Source organism: Pecten maximus, chromosome 7, assembly GCF_902652985.1.
Source record: "Pecten maximus chromosome 7, xPecMax1.1, whole genome shotgun sequence".
Taxonomy (NCBI): Eukaryota; Metazoa; Mollusca; class Bivalvia; order Pectinida; family Pectinidae; genus Pecten; species Pecten maximus.
This window is the reverse complement of record NC_047021.1, coordinates 22374497-22391492: the sequence shown is the minus strand read 5'-3', so window position 1 is coordinate 22391492 and position 16996 is coordinate 22374497. Positions and strand designations below refer to the sequence as shown.

General features: G+C 36.2%; 1 protein-coding gene across 1 annotated transcript in view; it reads right to left on the bottom strand.

The window, feature by feature from the left end:
* Positions 1-11684, bottom strand: part of LOC117331921 (F-box DNA helicase 1-like) — a 28938-nt gene extending 17254 nt beyond the window's left edge. Inside the window, exons 1-8 of the mRNA XM_033890911.1 lie at positions 11647-11684; positions 8175-9566; positions 7781-7908; positions 6926-7049; positions 6219-6412; positions 5016-5135; positions 4331-4428; positions 111-189 (exon numbers count right to left, since the gene is read on the bottom strand). Coding sequence (XP_033746802.1) covers positions 111-189; positions 4331-4428; positions 5016-5135; positions 6219-6412; positions 6926-7049; positions 7781-7908; positions 8175-9548 — 2117 coding nt within the window. The 5' untranslated portion in view covers positions 9549-9566; positions 11647-11684. The remainder of the gene's footprint in view (positions 1-110; positions 190-4330; positions 4429-5015; positions 5136-6218; positions 6413-6925; positions 7050-7780; positions 7909-8174; positions 9567-11646) is intronic.
* Between the last annotated feature and the right edge of the window lie 5312 nt (positions 11685-16996).

Genomic DNA, 16996 nt, shown 5'->3' with positions numbered 1-16996 from the left:
TGAGGACATGTTTTAATGAAAATGATATCACTCAAGTAGATTAAAGAGGGAAACAACGACTTGACTCAGAATGTCATTTCTCATGATACATTATATATATGACCACATACTTGTTAAACACCACCAGAAGGAACTTGGTTTGTGGCCTCAGCTGTGTGTATCTCACCAGTGTGGTAGTCTTCCCAGTACCTGTCACAAACAGTAAACATCACAATTACACAACAGTAAACATCACAACTATACAACAGTAAACATCGCAAGTTATACAACAGTAAACATCACAAGTTATACAACAGTAAACATCACAAGTTATACAACAGTATACATCACAAGTTATACAACAGTAAACATCACAAGTTATACAACAGTAAACATCACAATCATACAACAGTAAACATCACAAGTTATACAACAGTATACATCACAAGTTATACAACAGTAAACATCACAATCATACAACAGTAAACTTCAAAAGTTATATAACAGTAAACATCACAAGTTATACAACAGTAAACATCACAATCATACAACAGTATACATCACAAGTTATACAACAGTAAACATCACAATCATACAACAGTAAACTTCACAAGTTATACAACAGTATACATCACAAGTTATACAACAGTATACATCACAAGTTATACAACAGTAAACATTACAATCACACAACAGTAAACATCACAAGTTTAAATAGAACAGATAACAGTGATGCTTGATACATAGTTACCATATTTATTTACATATATAAACATACTCATTCATAAAAATACTACAATTGTACATGGACACTAAAGTTCAAGATTATATTACACATACAACAAACATATAAAATATAAATTTGGCACATGGGGCAAGACTCAGCTATAGATGTCTGTAGAACTGGCTGTAACTCTTGTTACATTGCTCCAGCTCTACCATGAGACACTGCTGTAACTCTTGTTACAGGTCTATGTATCTGTCATACCTAAGGCTGGCTGTAACTCTTTGGTTACATTGCTCCAGCATTACTTATTATAAAATGGCTGGCTGTAACTCTTTGGTTACATTGCTCCAGCATTATTTATTATAAAATGGCTGGCTGTAACTCTTTGGTTACATTGCTCCAGCTTAACTTCTACTGATGGCTGGCTGTAACTCTTTGGTTACATTGCTCCAGCTTAACTTATAATTATGGCTGGCTGTAACTCTTTGATTACATTGCTCCAGCTTAACTTATAATAATGGCTGGCTGTAACTCTTTGGTTACATTGCTCCAGCCTTTGGACCTATATATAAATATGTAGGTTAAAAACAGAACTGTTAGAATATTTTTGGGGTAATTTTCATGAGAGATTGGTTTTTAAGCAACCCTTATATTTATACATGAAAATACTGCCCAGTGCCTAAAAAAAATTATAATAATGCTTGCCAGTGCCCACTGATCATGATCTATAACTGAGTTTACCCAATTATTATGTTATGTTTATGTCAAAATTACAGTACCTGTTAATAATCATAGACTGTATCAACCATACCCCCAATGTACACTAATATTTGTACTTATATTACAGGTAGGTGGTTGGGGTGGTGGTGGTAAATTACAGAGAGAATAACATAAAAGCTGGCTCCAATGCTGCTGAGCTGGACAAGTGACGCTATCAGAATAACTCTAATCAGATGCTACTAATTAATGTCACGTGACTGGTCACTCGCTAGGACTAATCAGATGGCTACTTCATGTCACGTGACCGGTCACTCACGCTGGACCCCTCAGGCCCGTATTATGTATATGGGATATCCTTCTGAACACATCTGTTTCCTATTAATCAATTAACTCGTGATCATAAATATATCCGTACCATAAACATAGGTGTCACAAGACTCAGGCTAGCATTGGCCATATCTATTACATGTGAACATCTATATATTGTGTCAAACAATGGACTAGTGTTGTAAATGTTATTTAACTATTTAAACCTGGCTTATCTACATAAGCCTCAATTTAAATAGAACAGATAACAGTGATGCTTGATACATAGTTACCATATTTATTTACATATATAAACATACTCATTCATAAAAATACTACAATTGTACATGGACACTAAAGTTCAAGATTATATTACACATACAACAAACATATAAAATATAAATTTGGCACATGGGGCAAGACTCAGCTATAGATGTCTGTAGAACTGGCTGTAACTCTTGTTACATTGCTCCAACAGTATACATCACAAGCTATACAACAGTATACATCACAAGTTATACAACAGTAAACATCACAAGTTATACAACAGTATACATCACAAGTTATACAACAGTAAACATTACAATCACACAACAGTAAACATCACAAGTTATACAACAGTACACATCACAAGTTATACAACAGTAAACATCACAAGTTATACAACAGTAAACATCACAAGTTATACAACAGTAAACATTAAAATCACACAACAGTAAACATCACAAGTTATACAACTGTAAACATCACAAGTTATACAACAGTAAACATCACAAGTTATACAACAGTAAACATCACAAGTTATACAACAGTAAACATCACAATTATACAACCGTAAACATCACAAGTTATACAACAGTAAACATCACAAGGTATACAACAGTAAACATCACAAGTTATACAACAGTAAACATCACAAGTTATACAACAGTAAACATCACAACTTATACAACAGTAAACATCACAAGTTATACAACAGTAAACATCACAATCATACAACAGTAAACATCGCAAGTTATACAACAGTATACATCACAGGTTATACAACAGTAAACATCACAAGTTATACAACAGTATACATCACAAGTTATACAACAGTAAACATCACAAGTTATACAACAGTAAACATCACAAGTTATACAACTGTAAACATCACAAGTTATACAACAGTAAACATCGCAAGTTATACAACAGTATACATCACAAGTTATACAACAGTAAACATCACAAGTTATACAACAGTAAACATCACAATTATACAACAGTAAACATCACAAGTTATACAACAGTATACATCACAAGTTATACAACAGTAAACATCACAAGTTATACAACAGTAAACATTACAATCATACAACAGTATACATCACAAGTTATACAACAGTAAACATTACAATCATACAACAGTAAACATCACAACTATACAACAGTAAACATCACAATCATACAACAGTAAACATAGCAAGTTATACAACAGTAAACATCACAATTATGCAACAGTAAACATCACAAGTTATACAACAGTATACATCACAAGTTATACAACAGTAAACATAACAATCATACAACAGTAAACATCACAAGTTATACAACAGTAAACATTACAATCACACAACAGTAAACATCACAATTATACAACAGTAAACATCACAAGTTATACAACAGTATACATCACAAGTTATACAACAGTAAACATCACAATCATACAACAGTAAACATCACAAGTTATACAACAGTAAACATCACAATCATACAACAGTAAACATCACAAGTTATACAACAGTATACATCGCAAGTTATACAACAGTAAACATCACAAGTTATACAACAGTAAACATCGCAAGTTATACAACAGTACACATCACAAGTTATACAACAGTAAACATCACAATTATACAACAGTAAACATCACAAGTTATACAACAGTAAACATCACAAGTTATACAACAGTAAACATCACAAATTATACAGCAGTAAACATCACAAGTTATACAACAGTAAACATCACAATGATACCACAGTAAACATCACAAGTTATACCACAGTTAACATCAAAAGATGTACAACAAAGACTTCAAAAGGAAGGAGCCAACATCAGGTATAGATAGGATGGTTGTGATTGGGGTGCTTGATGAGTATGGATACCAAGAGGTATGCAAGGAGATAAAACAACAACTGAAAAGTATATTTAGGAGAAATTAATCACAACACTCACAAGTGTTACCTGTAGGTGGGTGTTTAATTCGTCTACTAGTTTCGCCTCTCTTGCAGAGGCTTCATTAGGACAAATTGGGATAACAAGTACTCTTCAGGGGGTGCACTTTAAACTGTTATTTATGACATGATTTAAAATTATTAAAGGGCAGGTAAATGCCTTTATGTTAATAGAGTTCATTTTCCTTTAAACAGTCGCAGAAATTTTAACAGTGTTTGTTATTCTTTAAACAACATTATCATACTATTCTTTACTCAAAATCCTTTTTTTCATCTAAATAGATGGTGTGGGTTGATTTCCACACATATACGGATGCTGCATCCTTCAGGCCAGTAGAGCTAAATACACTGCTTGATTCATTAGAAGATAATACATCATCTTACCTGCAAAAGCAACAATCTTGGCCAGTTCTCCTGGGAGACAGTCATGGTTTACCACCCTCATCTGTTCATGAGTCAACCTCAAGCTGGTCTCTGCACAACTGTGTAAAAACTTGTTAGTTAAAACATCACCATATCACAGAGAAATATTTTTGATAAAAAATATTTTCAACTTTATGTCATATATCGTAAAATCCTTTCTATGTTCTTAACAATATTTCTAATAGTGCTGTTACTTGATCAATTGCAATTGCCATTTTCTCACCTACATTTTACTGTATAGCAACATATGCTGAACATGTTTTACAAATGAATGCTTTCTGTTATGTGTCAGAGTAAAATGAGATATTGTATAAAATACATTAACAGTCTGTGAAAATGAAAACAAACCTGTCAATACATTAACATTTTATCATGACCCTGCTTGGGGAACAAATTAGTTTTTTGGATGTTGGAGGAAAACCCACTGGGGAACTAATGTGCCATGGTTAGGGAAACAACACAACAGACATCATGCCCTGTCCCCAGCGGGTCTCAACCCATGTTCCTGAGGAGAGTGGTCTCCCACTTTACTGTACTCATCATGACAGCATTCTACTCTCAGTGCCTTAGTGATCACAGCTACTGAGGAACCCATGAATGTTAACATTAACAAACTGTAGATTTAATGGTGTTACCGGTCACTTACCCATACTTGACCATACACTGTTGGCCAGCTTTCCCGGTGAGAGCTCCCTTCAGGTCCCCCAAATTGGAAGCAGATGCATTCTCATACAAGTACAGTGCATAGAACAGCCGGTAATGAATTCTAGAAAATAAAGCATGTATTTCTTTTAAGAGACCAACAGGAAACAAGCTTACTGAGTATAAAGCAATACATTGCCCCTACTGGCTGCTGCTAGGTATTAGATGATTTTGTATTCAGTGATTTATTTACTGTATATGACCTAATAAGGGCGCAGGGCATGGGTAATTGACAGTGGGGGCGCCCTTATTAGGATTCGTTATTCTGAAGTTTTATGAAACAGACTATACCTTAGCAGAATACCCAAGGCTGTGGAAGGGGTAAAATATTCAGTCATGAAAATATTCAAAATGAAGATATCTATTCATAATCATAAATTAAGCTTAAACATCACTTAAATATTCCTGTAAACTTGTAAACCAAGCTAGCTTATCTTTAGAACAGAGAACGAGTGTTCCACCATTTATGTTCAAATAGAACTCTTTTGTGTTCTATTTATATATAGACACAGGTGATTTCCAAGATCATATCAGACATCATTTTCTTTGACCTAATAATTGATTTACACTGTCTTTAACTAGCTTTCTGTCTTAACAACTTTACAACGTGAATTAAATCTTTTACTTGATCTTCAAATAAATATGGTAGTTATTGATAAGTAATTTGTATGTGTGTTTAGCATTAGTTTCAGGCACACTTTGTACTGACATCTTTATCACTGAATAGACAAAAGGTGGCGAAAACTTCTGTTTGAGTGACTTAATTGGGTGAGGAAATTGAACAAATAAAGTAGCAAAACATCTCACATGGGTTATTACTTTTGAACACCATTCTGACACTCAAAGATTTTTTTCTTATAAGGTCAAATACAGTATTCCTTAAAGGGGCCAAACAACACATAAATCTCCAATTAGATTCATTGAAATTAGCAAAATCTATATTGGTGAGAAGTGACCCACTGTATTTCAGCAATTGATGATTAATCTCCAATTATTTCATATATAAAATATTGTAAGCAAAACCCTGAGTACTGAACTTATTTTCACCAAATCACCATAATAGTGTGACTATTGGAAGATTGTAAAAAAAAAATAATATCCTGAGCATTCTGAAGGGTAATTGACAGAAAAACAATACTTCACACACCCAGTAAATGGGCCTTTGGACCATAATCTTTTGAATTTCATGAAGAATGCTGCGAGGCGATAGAGACATTCCAGAACCTCCTGTGTGGTACAGTCAGACATGGGAGATGTAAGGCAGGCAAGTACTTTCTGTATTTCCTGTACTGAATCTGCTATAATCACCAAACAGGTGATCATACTCCAAGGGTTAGGCTCCTGTAAAATTACAATTTATATAACACAGGTCTTGTTTACTGTAATGTTGCAATTGTTTCTATCCTACATTTTGTTACTTAAAAATCTAGATCATTAAAGAAAGTCACATTAACTTGTAATTTCTTTACATGTTAAGTTATAGAATTAAATCTGATGACGGGTAGCCCAACCATCCAAAACATGTTAGCAAATTAAGTTCACTAACTCAGGGAATCCCTGGTGTTGATGCTCCCTCTCTTACCTACTTGTTAATTCATTTTAAATAGTGAAACAAGCAAATCAACTTATATCAATCACTCTAGTTGTCCTGGATTGAAGTGCATGAGGGCCTTACTGAGGGAGAAAACTCGAGTCTACGCAAAAAACATGGACAAACAGGTGACCCTTTAACTAATTAAGGTGAGTAGCAACCACCCAACAACCCATGTTAAGATATTAAACTGAAATAAACATTTCTTAAATTGAACTAGATCAACCACCTACTTTAAAAATGGATCATATAACACTACTGACCTTGTTGATAATGCAGTGTGGTGCCCTCTCGTCCAGGAGTTCCTTGGCCCAATGGTACTTAGGGAGTGTCTGCAGACACTGATTCATATTACTGGATGTCACTGGCTTTATGTCCCTCATGTAACTATAACAAGAATTTATTGGTTACCTAGCGACCAAAGACGGCAGAATGGAAGAAGTTTGACAGAATAGTGATTCAATGTCACCATCTGAGATATCATCTCAGATTATATCTAATCAATAAGGGAAGAAATGTTTACATTATCAAAAATTTAACTTTACAAGATCATATGTACAGCCATCAAAAATCAAAATGGAGGATAAAGATAAACCTATATGATCATGATGTAAAAACAAGATACAAGTTAAGAGGGTCAAGCTCTCAAAAAGAAATGAACCATTATTTGGATATATCTGGGTAGAGCATTATATATATAATTAAAGCACATGATTTCTGCACAGAGGATACAATACAGACCTGTATTATAGGAAGTTCAATGTCATTACCAGGGCCCAGTAGTGCAAAAGGTGATTAATAGTCTAATCACAGTTTAACATCTATTTCAGAATCCTGATAAAATAATTTCTGGTAAAACTAATTTGACAAAAATTTCTGAAACTATAACACTCATCAGTGTCTTCATATATACCTGCTTATTTTAAAGAACATACGCTAATAGGATTTGAAGTAAAAGAGAAATGAGATTTTCACCAATCAAATGATTATGCTCATCACCTTTTGAACAACTGGACCCAGTATTTAGTTCTTTATACACAAGGAAGTATTTAGGTTCAGTGCTTATTTAGCAGTCTAACAATGACATATTGATATAGTCCAAAGCAGCTTCAATTCACCTGATGATTTGTGTCAGGAACAGTGAAGGGGATCTCATGTTGTTGGTCTTCAGAACACCTATCATTTCATCTGTGGTACCCTCTACATTCTTCTTCAGCTTGTGGTAACGTTTTTTCCATGGCATAAACTGGAATTGTATAAGAAAATAATTTTTGAAAAATCAAAAGGCATATATTACTATATGACAACAATTACATGCATCTGTTACACAAAATTAAACTGCATATATGTAAATTAATGCAAATATCAATCACCTTGTTTTTCATACAGAAGTCAGTGATGTATCAATTTTAAGAGTTTTCAATTAAATTATCAACTACTGTTTACATAACAAATAATTATACATTAAAACAGTAGCAGTTAACCAGTTGAGTTTATTTATAAAATATTCACCTTTTCAGATGAGATGATCTCATTCCATCGTTTACACACTTTATTGCTATTGAGACACAGGTCTAACATTGGTAGATGACAAAAGATATGCTCCATCACTTCAGTGGGTAATATACTGAAATAATCTATCTTCTCTTCCTCCTTTTTCTTCATGGTTCCATTTCCCAAAAGTCCAAATGTGTCGGTTATAGCACAGTCAAGGGCTTGTGACATACATTCATCATCTGAAGATGAAATAGAGTCAATTTCCATTCTCATTAGCTGCTCAGTTTTTGGTTCCTTTTTTGAATACATGCTTTTCTTATGAGAACCAAACCTATTTGGACTAGAACTCACAGATGAAGCCTTCACAGGTTTCAAGTTAGGATTATCAACAAGGCTTTTCTGTCCTGCGAAAAGCTTCTTGACAACAGCATTTTCTTTGAAATCTTTAAGTGAACACTTGGCAGGTGAATTCTTAGTGGAGGAATACCCAGAACTGCTTTCTTGCGATGCTTTCTGTCGGGAGAGAAAGTCAGGGCTTTCATCGTCAATAACGAACACAACAGAAGAACCTCCAACATTTTTAATAGGAGTGTAACTGGACGCTACTGTACCATACACGTAGCTATCATCATGACAACTTTTTTCACTTTCTGATTTACATTCCTTAGAGCTTGTGAAGAAATTTGTCATCTTTTGCTGATTTGGTAGAATTGGTTGTTTACCACTCTTTGAGGGAGTGTTACTCCGCGAGTTTTTCTGGCTATCATTTGACTTCAATGTTTTGTTACTGCTTGATGGCAAATTACCAATTGACTTGTGCTCTTGACTATTGTCTGATGTCCTGATACCCTGCCTGTTAGTTACAGTGCTAGGTGTACTACTTTTGTTATCACAGCTATCTTGCTTTGGCACACATATAGATGAGAGCTCAGTGTGCAGTGTTTTATGATGTACAGTACCTGCATTTTGATTTGTTGTGATACTTTCCTTTTGTAAATCTGCCAGTTCTGGTAGCATACTACTAGCACAGAGAAGAGTAGCACTTCCGAAACCACCTGGAGTCTTGTTGTGATATGCATCAACCAATCTGGATCCTAAAGATGGTGAGTCATTATTTGTCTCTGACACTACTGTTGCAGAGCTATAAGTATTGTGGACTCCATGTGCATATGATGCTTTTATCCGAGGAGGTCTAGGAGTAAGTTTATAAGGTTTTGGCCTGCTTGAAGATTCTAAAGGATTTGACAAAGGATGTATACCATCTTCTGTTTGGGCATGTGCAAAGCACTCTTGTACATCCATGTGAATTCGTCTTTTTTTCTCTGGATTCTCTTTTCCATCCGAGGTAACATCAGATTTTTCAGACGGACTGTCATTCATTTTCTCCATGCTTCTGTCTATTACCAGCTAAATGAAAAAACATGTATGTTTATATTAATCATAAAACACGACTTTGAATTACATACATGTATAAACATACTGTATACATTTTCCGACATATAATTATTATATCTATGCCAAAAGGTTGATATCAATAAATCAGTAACTGGCAAAAAACTTTTGTATGAAAATTTGAATGGCAATGCATGCGCACATGCACAGGTCGTCGGTGTCAAGACACCCCTGGAATAAGTCTTCACAGATTAGCCACACATTTACCTATGTATGGTTAACTTACAAACCTTTTTCACTAATACAATGATATTATTATAACTGTTTCCCAAAAGAATAGTTTAGATAATTAAGCTCTCTGAATTCTAGTTTCTGATTATGTACCAATTATAAACTAGGTCATTTTATCTAATTCATATAATTTTATATTGAAATATCTGTTTTTAATATTTATGTAACTATAATTTAACAAATATATTACATCAAAACATTTGTGAAGGAGTTTATCAATTACAAACCGTTTGGTTATTTCTCAAATTTTTCTCGGCACAAGTGTACTGAAGCACCTAAGGTTGTAGCTGCGATAACGTAGCTCTGGACGACGGACGGACAATTTCTGACAGATGGTCGTCAGAGCTACAATTCACTTCCATTGACGGTAGTGTTGCAAAACATTGAACCTCGAAAATGCTACAAATAGCGGATATCGTGTAACTTTGGAGTACTAGTTCGCATAATTAAACATTTCTAATACAATTTTCCAATGTATTAGCATACCGTCTAATCTGGAAATCTTTAATTCCCATATTCTGATATCATACTGCTCGGAGTTGTCTCCGTGATCCGCCATGATACTTCTCGAAGAACTCTCGAGAAGAATGCTGACCCAAATATGGAACCCGTGACCATATATGGATGAAGCTACTACGATAAATAAATACATAATCAGAGATATTCAACCACTGTTTTATAACTCTTGTGAAGAAAGCGAATCTTACTTTTCGTAATAAAAGAATTTCAGAATGAATTGACCTTCCTCACCGAGGTACATGTATATAACTCTGAATCTGTTTTTCTGTTGGAATCTCGCGGGAAATCTCATTAGCATCAATTTATTTCTATTTCCTTATATATATATATATATAATTATAAGGAAATTGACCTTTACGCTTGTATCAAATTAAAGATGGCGGTATGTTTGAACTGATATCTCCGTTTGTCTTGCTCGTTTTGGATTTTACTTTTTATTGTCAAACAATTGTAAAACAACTGTTAACGCCAGACGTAATGTGCAGGTTTGTGGCTTGAATATTGATAATAGATACCAGAATCATCAATTTACATGTGTTTTTTTATCCGAGAAAATTTTAACCACAGCTAAATACTGCCCGATGTGAATCACATCGGGGCTTGCTACACTATCGGCAATGGGAGGGACTTCATACCCTGCCGCAGAGCAGTGTACATGTAGGCAGGGTATGAACAGTGATGAATATTCGTTCTACGATAAGGTTGCACAAGCCACAGGTACTTGGGGTCAAGAACTAAAGTTATAATGGAATTGTCCAATTTTAATTTGTAACATCATTTCTTGTCTATTTATGCACCGATACAACATTGGAATCGATTATAAAGCGCTTTTTTTAAAAAAATCACCCGTTTCTGGTTGTTACAAATTAAAATTGGACAATTCCATTATAACTTTAGTTCCTGACCCCAAGTACCTGTGGCACAAGCACCATCATTCAACTCACTTGAAAACAGGACATGCCGGATAAATATTCGAGGAATAAGGATAACATAAACAGAAAATACGACAAATGCTTCATACCAACCAGAAGTGACAATGGTAAATCAATTAATTCCAGTGACTATCTGTAAAAGCCAGACTTCAGTAACAACTAGGCCTATTGAACTAAGTAACATGCAGATTGCATGTCTACTTTTACTTTCAATTTAGATATATATTTCAAATTTGTAACGATCCTATACATTTTCTTGTGCTCATAAATCGTCTACATATATTATAACCGCGATATACGTTACACAGTAAAATATTCATGTTTGAAGTCTGTTTATGAACAATCAAAGTCACCTGATGAATTGTTTGTGTTTTCTCCCTGCCGCCATATTTGAAAATGTGTACATAATACACAAACCGGAAATCGGGGATTGTAAAATCCGGATTGTTCTCGGAATTTGTGACGCTCAGATGAGCGATACTAAAGTGAATGCTTTCACCAACCAGCAAAATATATACAAATAATCTAAATGCCATAGCTATAATAGAATAGTTTTAACCCCACAGGGACTCTAATGTCAAATATCAGTACCCTAGTACAATTATAAAGTGAAAGGCTAAGTCCAAAATATGTTAAAAAGCAGGGTTTTTTCCGCACACAAAATCTTTTAGTTCCATTCCGGGAGAGGATAATATCACCCTGCACGGACCATAATTCCATATTTATTTTTGTACCAAAATGTTAATACAAATGTATTAGAAAACCAACGTCAACGCCGACGCCGGGTGACAACATTAGCTCTCCCTCGAAGAGACGAGTTAATTAAACTGTATATTGTCCAAAAGTTGATAGGTTCATCTACCTATCGCAGGTTTTTTTTTATCTAAGTTGGCCCGCAGCACAGTTCTATATTTAAAAAAATGCTTGGTGGAAAACCCTTTGGAATATTTAGTTATACTCTCGATCATAGCTTTGCGCACAGGCTTTATAATATAATATAATATATGTCCCTACAGGGTTTCCGTAAGATCCCCTTTAAAAAAGGGTGCTTAAATGTAAGAGCACATTCAATCTAAAACCACCGGTACCTTAATGGCAAGACTTAAATATGTTATTAAGTTAGTAACTGCTACCTGGTATTTCATGATCTAAATGGTTTTAAAGGTGGTTGGGCGGACCCCATACATAACAAACCCAGTCTCCAATCACGCAGTGGATAACAGTTTACAAAAGCAACAAAAACAAAAACAAAAAACAACAAAACAAAAGCAAAAACAAGACAAAAACAAGACAAAAAAAAATAAAACAAAACAAAAAGAAAGACAGAAAACTCGACGGAGAAGACAAACTCGTTCTCTGAAGCAATATTTGACACAAAATCCAGCTAGCATCTATATATCGGATACACAGGCAAATAGATCTTACTTCCTTGCTATGCTGTATACCGTATGCATCGTCTCCCATGACGGGTTCCCCAAGATGCCCGTCTTTTTATCTTTCCGTCTGGCCGTCAGCACTTTCGTTTCTGGAGATTATCTATAACAATCATGAAGGCCAAACTTTCGGAAATGTTAAATTGTGCTGCAATACACATCATCAACGCAAAACCCACCGAACGTCGCCTTTCCGTCTTGAACCCGCTGAACGTCATCTTTTCCGGCTTGTTAAAAACGTGAAACCCCACCGAAACGTCACCTTTCTGGCAGGTGAACGATATTCTGGTCTGGGACAAACTTAGGTTTGTGGGCATGATTTTTCATTATACGAGTACTGGCTTTAGGAGGCATAGAATCAATATGCTTGTCCCCATCAAGGTGAATTGTATGGTGATGCCTAGTTCTTTTGCAGAATCAATAATTTCTAGGGTACGACCATGATGCTGACAGCTGGATACACATTTGTTTTGATGCCGGTTTAGAACTCTAAGGACAGTACATTTGTCAAGGTGGAGACTCGTCAATCAGTCTTTTTTTTCCATTTACCTGTAGTTTTAAGATCAGACTGTCATTGTAAACATCTTCCTGTGAATTGATAAGTGTTTTATACATGATGGAATCTTCGTCAAAGGGGGGAATACCTGATGTTACAGGGCCTGTCAATGAGACGAGAGAAAGGAAGAAATCCAGGGGCCTGTTCGTTAATGCGAAATATAATGACACATCGGTTCGTCTGTTTTTAATGTAACATTTCATACACATATCTTGGCGGACCAGCAGATGTTAATGCAGGTCTTGAAAGTCTTTGTCAAAGCTCTTCTGTAAACAAAACAAACAAACCCGAACAACTCTGGTCCAATCGTTTGGACCGCGATAAACGAAAACGGCCCAGTTAAAAGTATATTGTTTTGGACAAAACCTAACGTCAAGGACGCTGTTATTTGAAATACATTATATAAAGCCATTACAGGTCACACTTTATGAAATATCACATGATCATTACACACTCACTGTACAGATGTGAAATGTGGGTTTAAATATTCCAAATCAGTGGCGTAGGAAGCAATTATTGCCCCCCCTCACCCCCCCCCCCCCCCCCCCCACCCCTCACACTTTTTACAGTGGGGGGGGGGGGGGGGGGGACAAACATATTTTTGCGCTGGTGATTCATGTTTTACTATAAATAATCTATCCTGATTTGCATAAATAACTTATTTTGTACTACCATAAATTATCACGGGGATATTGAAATTATAATTATTGGCTAACTTTGCGGAGATGGCATACGATTTGTTTAGTGCGTAAAATTTAAGGTTAACAAAAAAATTGTGATGTGCTCACATTGCCATGTTATAATTGTAACATTGCGACACTCTTTTTGATAGTCACCTATGTCACAGGCGTCTCCATCTGCTTAGTATTTATAGACAAAATATTAGCCCCTACTCCTACTGGAGAAATACTATCCAGACACCTGTGCCTATATAGTTGTTCCGATTGCTGTCATGAATGTTCTTGAGTAGTCTAACAATGATAATATGGTTCAATTTGTGAAAATAATTAATACTTTTCCGATGTTTTGACACTGTCGGGATATTTCTCTTTGTTTAATTATTTCGATTAAAATCAAGTTTCTTCAGTGGTCAGAAAAGGTGTTATTGTTTCAATTTTTGGCATATTTCTTTTTTAGTTGTTTGGGAATGGAATTTTATAAGAGACAGACCAGCGTCCTGATTACTGCTTGCATTAGCTATATGACTACATTCACTGCTCTACTGCCAGCTTACTGCCTACTGCTTACCGTGTAGGCGTACGTATTATTTAAGCGTTTCTACTTACCGTCTAGGCGTTACTACTTACCGTCTAGGCGTTACTACTTACTGTCTAGACGTTACTACCTACTGTCTAGGCGTTACTGTTTACTGTCTAGGCGTTACTGTTTACTGTCTAGGCGTTACTACTTACTGTCTAGGCGTTACTGTTTACTGTCTAGGCGTTACTGTTTACTGTCTAGGCGTTACTGTTTACTGTCTAGGCGTTACTGCCTACTGTGTACGCGTTACTGCTAAGTGCTTACTGTCTAGGCGTTGCTGTTTACTGTCTAGGCGTTACTACCTACTGTCTAGACGTTACTACTTACTGTCTAGGCGTTACTACTTACCGTCTAGGCGTTACTACTTACTGTCTAGACGTTACTACTTACTGTCTAGACGTTACTACTTACTGTCTAGGCGTTACTGTTTACTGTCTAGGCGTTACTACTTACTGTCTAGACGTTACTACCTACTGTCTAGGCGTTACTGTTTACTGTCTAGGCGTTACTACCTACTGTCTAGACGTTACTACTTACTGTCTAGACGTTACTGTTTACTGTCTAGGCGTTACTACCTACTGTCTAGACGTTACTACTTACTGTCTAGACGTTACTACTTACCGTCTAGGCGTTACTACTTACTGTCTAGACGTTACTACTTACTGTCTAGACGTTACTACTTACTGTCTAGGCGTTACTGTTTACTGTCTAGGCGTTACTACTTACTGTCTAGACGTTACTACCTACTGTCTAGGCGTTACTGTTTACTGTCTAGGCGTTACTGTTTACTGTCTAGACGTTACTACTTACTGTCTAGGCGTTACTGTTTACTGTCTAGGCGTTACTGTTTACTGTCTAGGCGTTACTACTTACTGTCTAGGCGTTACTACTTACTGTCTAGACGTTACTACTTACTGTCTAGGCGTTACTGTTTACTGTCTAGACGTTACTACTTACTGTCTAGGCGTTACTGTTTACTGTCTAGACGTTACTACTTACTGTCTAGGCGTTACTGTTTACTGTCTAGGCGTTACTACCTACTGTCTAGACGTTACTACTTACTGTCTAGACGTTACTACTTACCGTCTAGGCGTTACTACTTACTGTCTAGACGTTACTACTTACTGTCTAGACGTTACTACTTACTGTCTAGGCGTTACTGTTTACTGTCTAGGCGTTACTACTTACTGTCTAGACGTTACTACCTACTGTCTAGGCGTTACTGTTTACTGTCTAGGCGTTACTGTTTACTGTCTAGACGTTACTACTTACTGTCTAGGCGTTACTGTTTACTGTCTAGGCGTTACTGTTTACTGTCTAGGCGTTACTACTTACTGTCTAGGCGTTAATGCTTACTGTCTAGACGTTACTACTTACTGTCCTAGACGTTACTGTTTACTGTCTAGGCGTTACTGCTTACTGGCTAGGCGTTACTGTTTACTGTCTAGGCGTTACTACTTACTGTCTAGACGTTACTACTTACTGTCTAGGCGTTACTGTTTACTGTCTAGGCGTTACTGTTTACTGTCTAGACGTTACTACCTACTGTCTAGGCGTTACTGTTTACTGTCTAGGCGTTACTGTTTACTGTCTAGACGTTACTACTTACTGTCTAGGCGTTACTGTTTACTGTCTAGGCGTTACTGTTTACTGTCTAGGCGTTACTGTTTACTGTCTAGACGTTACTGCTTACTGTCTAGACGTTACGACTTACTGTCTAGGCGTTACTGTTTACTGTCTAGGCGTTACTACTTACTGTCTAGGCGTTACTGCTTACTGTCTAGGCGTTACTGCTTACTGTCTAGGCGTTACTGTTTACTGTCTAGGCGTTACTACTTACTGTCTAGGCGTTACTACTTACTGTCTAGGCGTTACTGCTTACTGTCTAGGCGTGCCTACTGTCTAGGCGTTACTACTTACTGTCTAGGCGTTACTGTTTACTGTCTAGGCGTTACTACCTACTGTCTAGACGTTACTACTTAATGTCTAGGCGTTACTGTTTACTGTCTAGACGTTACTACTTACTGTCCTAGACGTTACTGTTTACTGTCTAGGCGTTACTGTTTACTGTCTAGGCGTTACTGTTTACTGTCTAGACGTTACTACTTACTGTCTAGGCGTTACTGTTTACTGTCTAGGCGTTACTGCTTAGTGCTTACTGTCTAGACGTTACTACTTACTGTCTAGGCGTTACTGTTTTCTGTCAAGGCGTTACTGCTTAGTGCTTACTGTCTAGGCGTTACTACTTACTGTCTAGACGTTACTGTTTACTGTCTAGGCGTTACTGTTTACTGTCTAGGCGTTACTACTAACTGTCTAGGCGTTACAATAGTTACTGTCTAGGCGTGCCTACTGTCTAGGCGTTACTACTTACTGTCTAGGCGTTACTACTTACTGTCTAGGCGTTACTGCTTAGTGCTTACTGTCTAGACGTTACTACTTACTGTCTAGGCG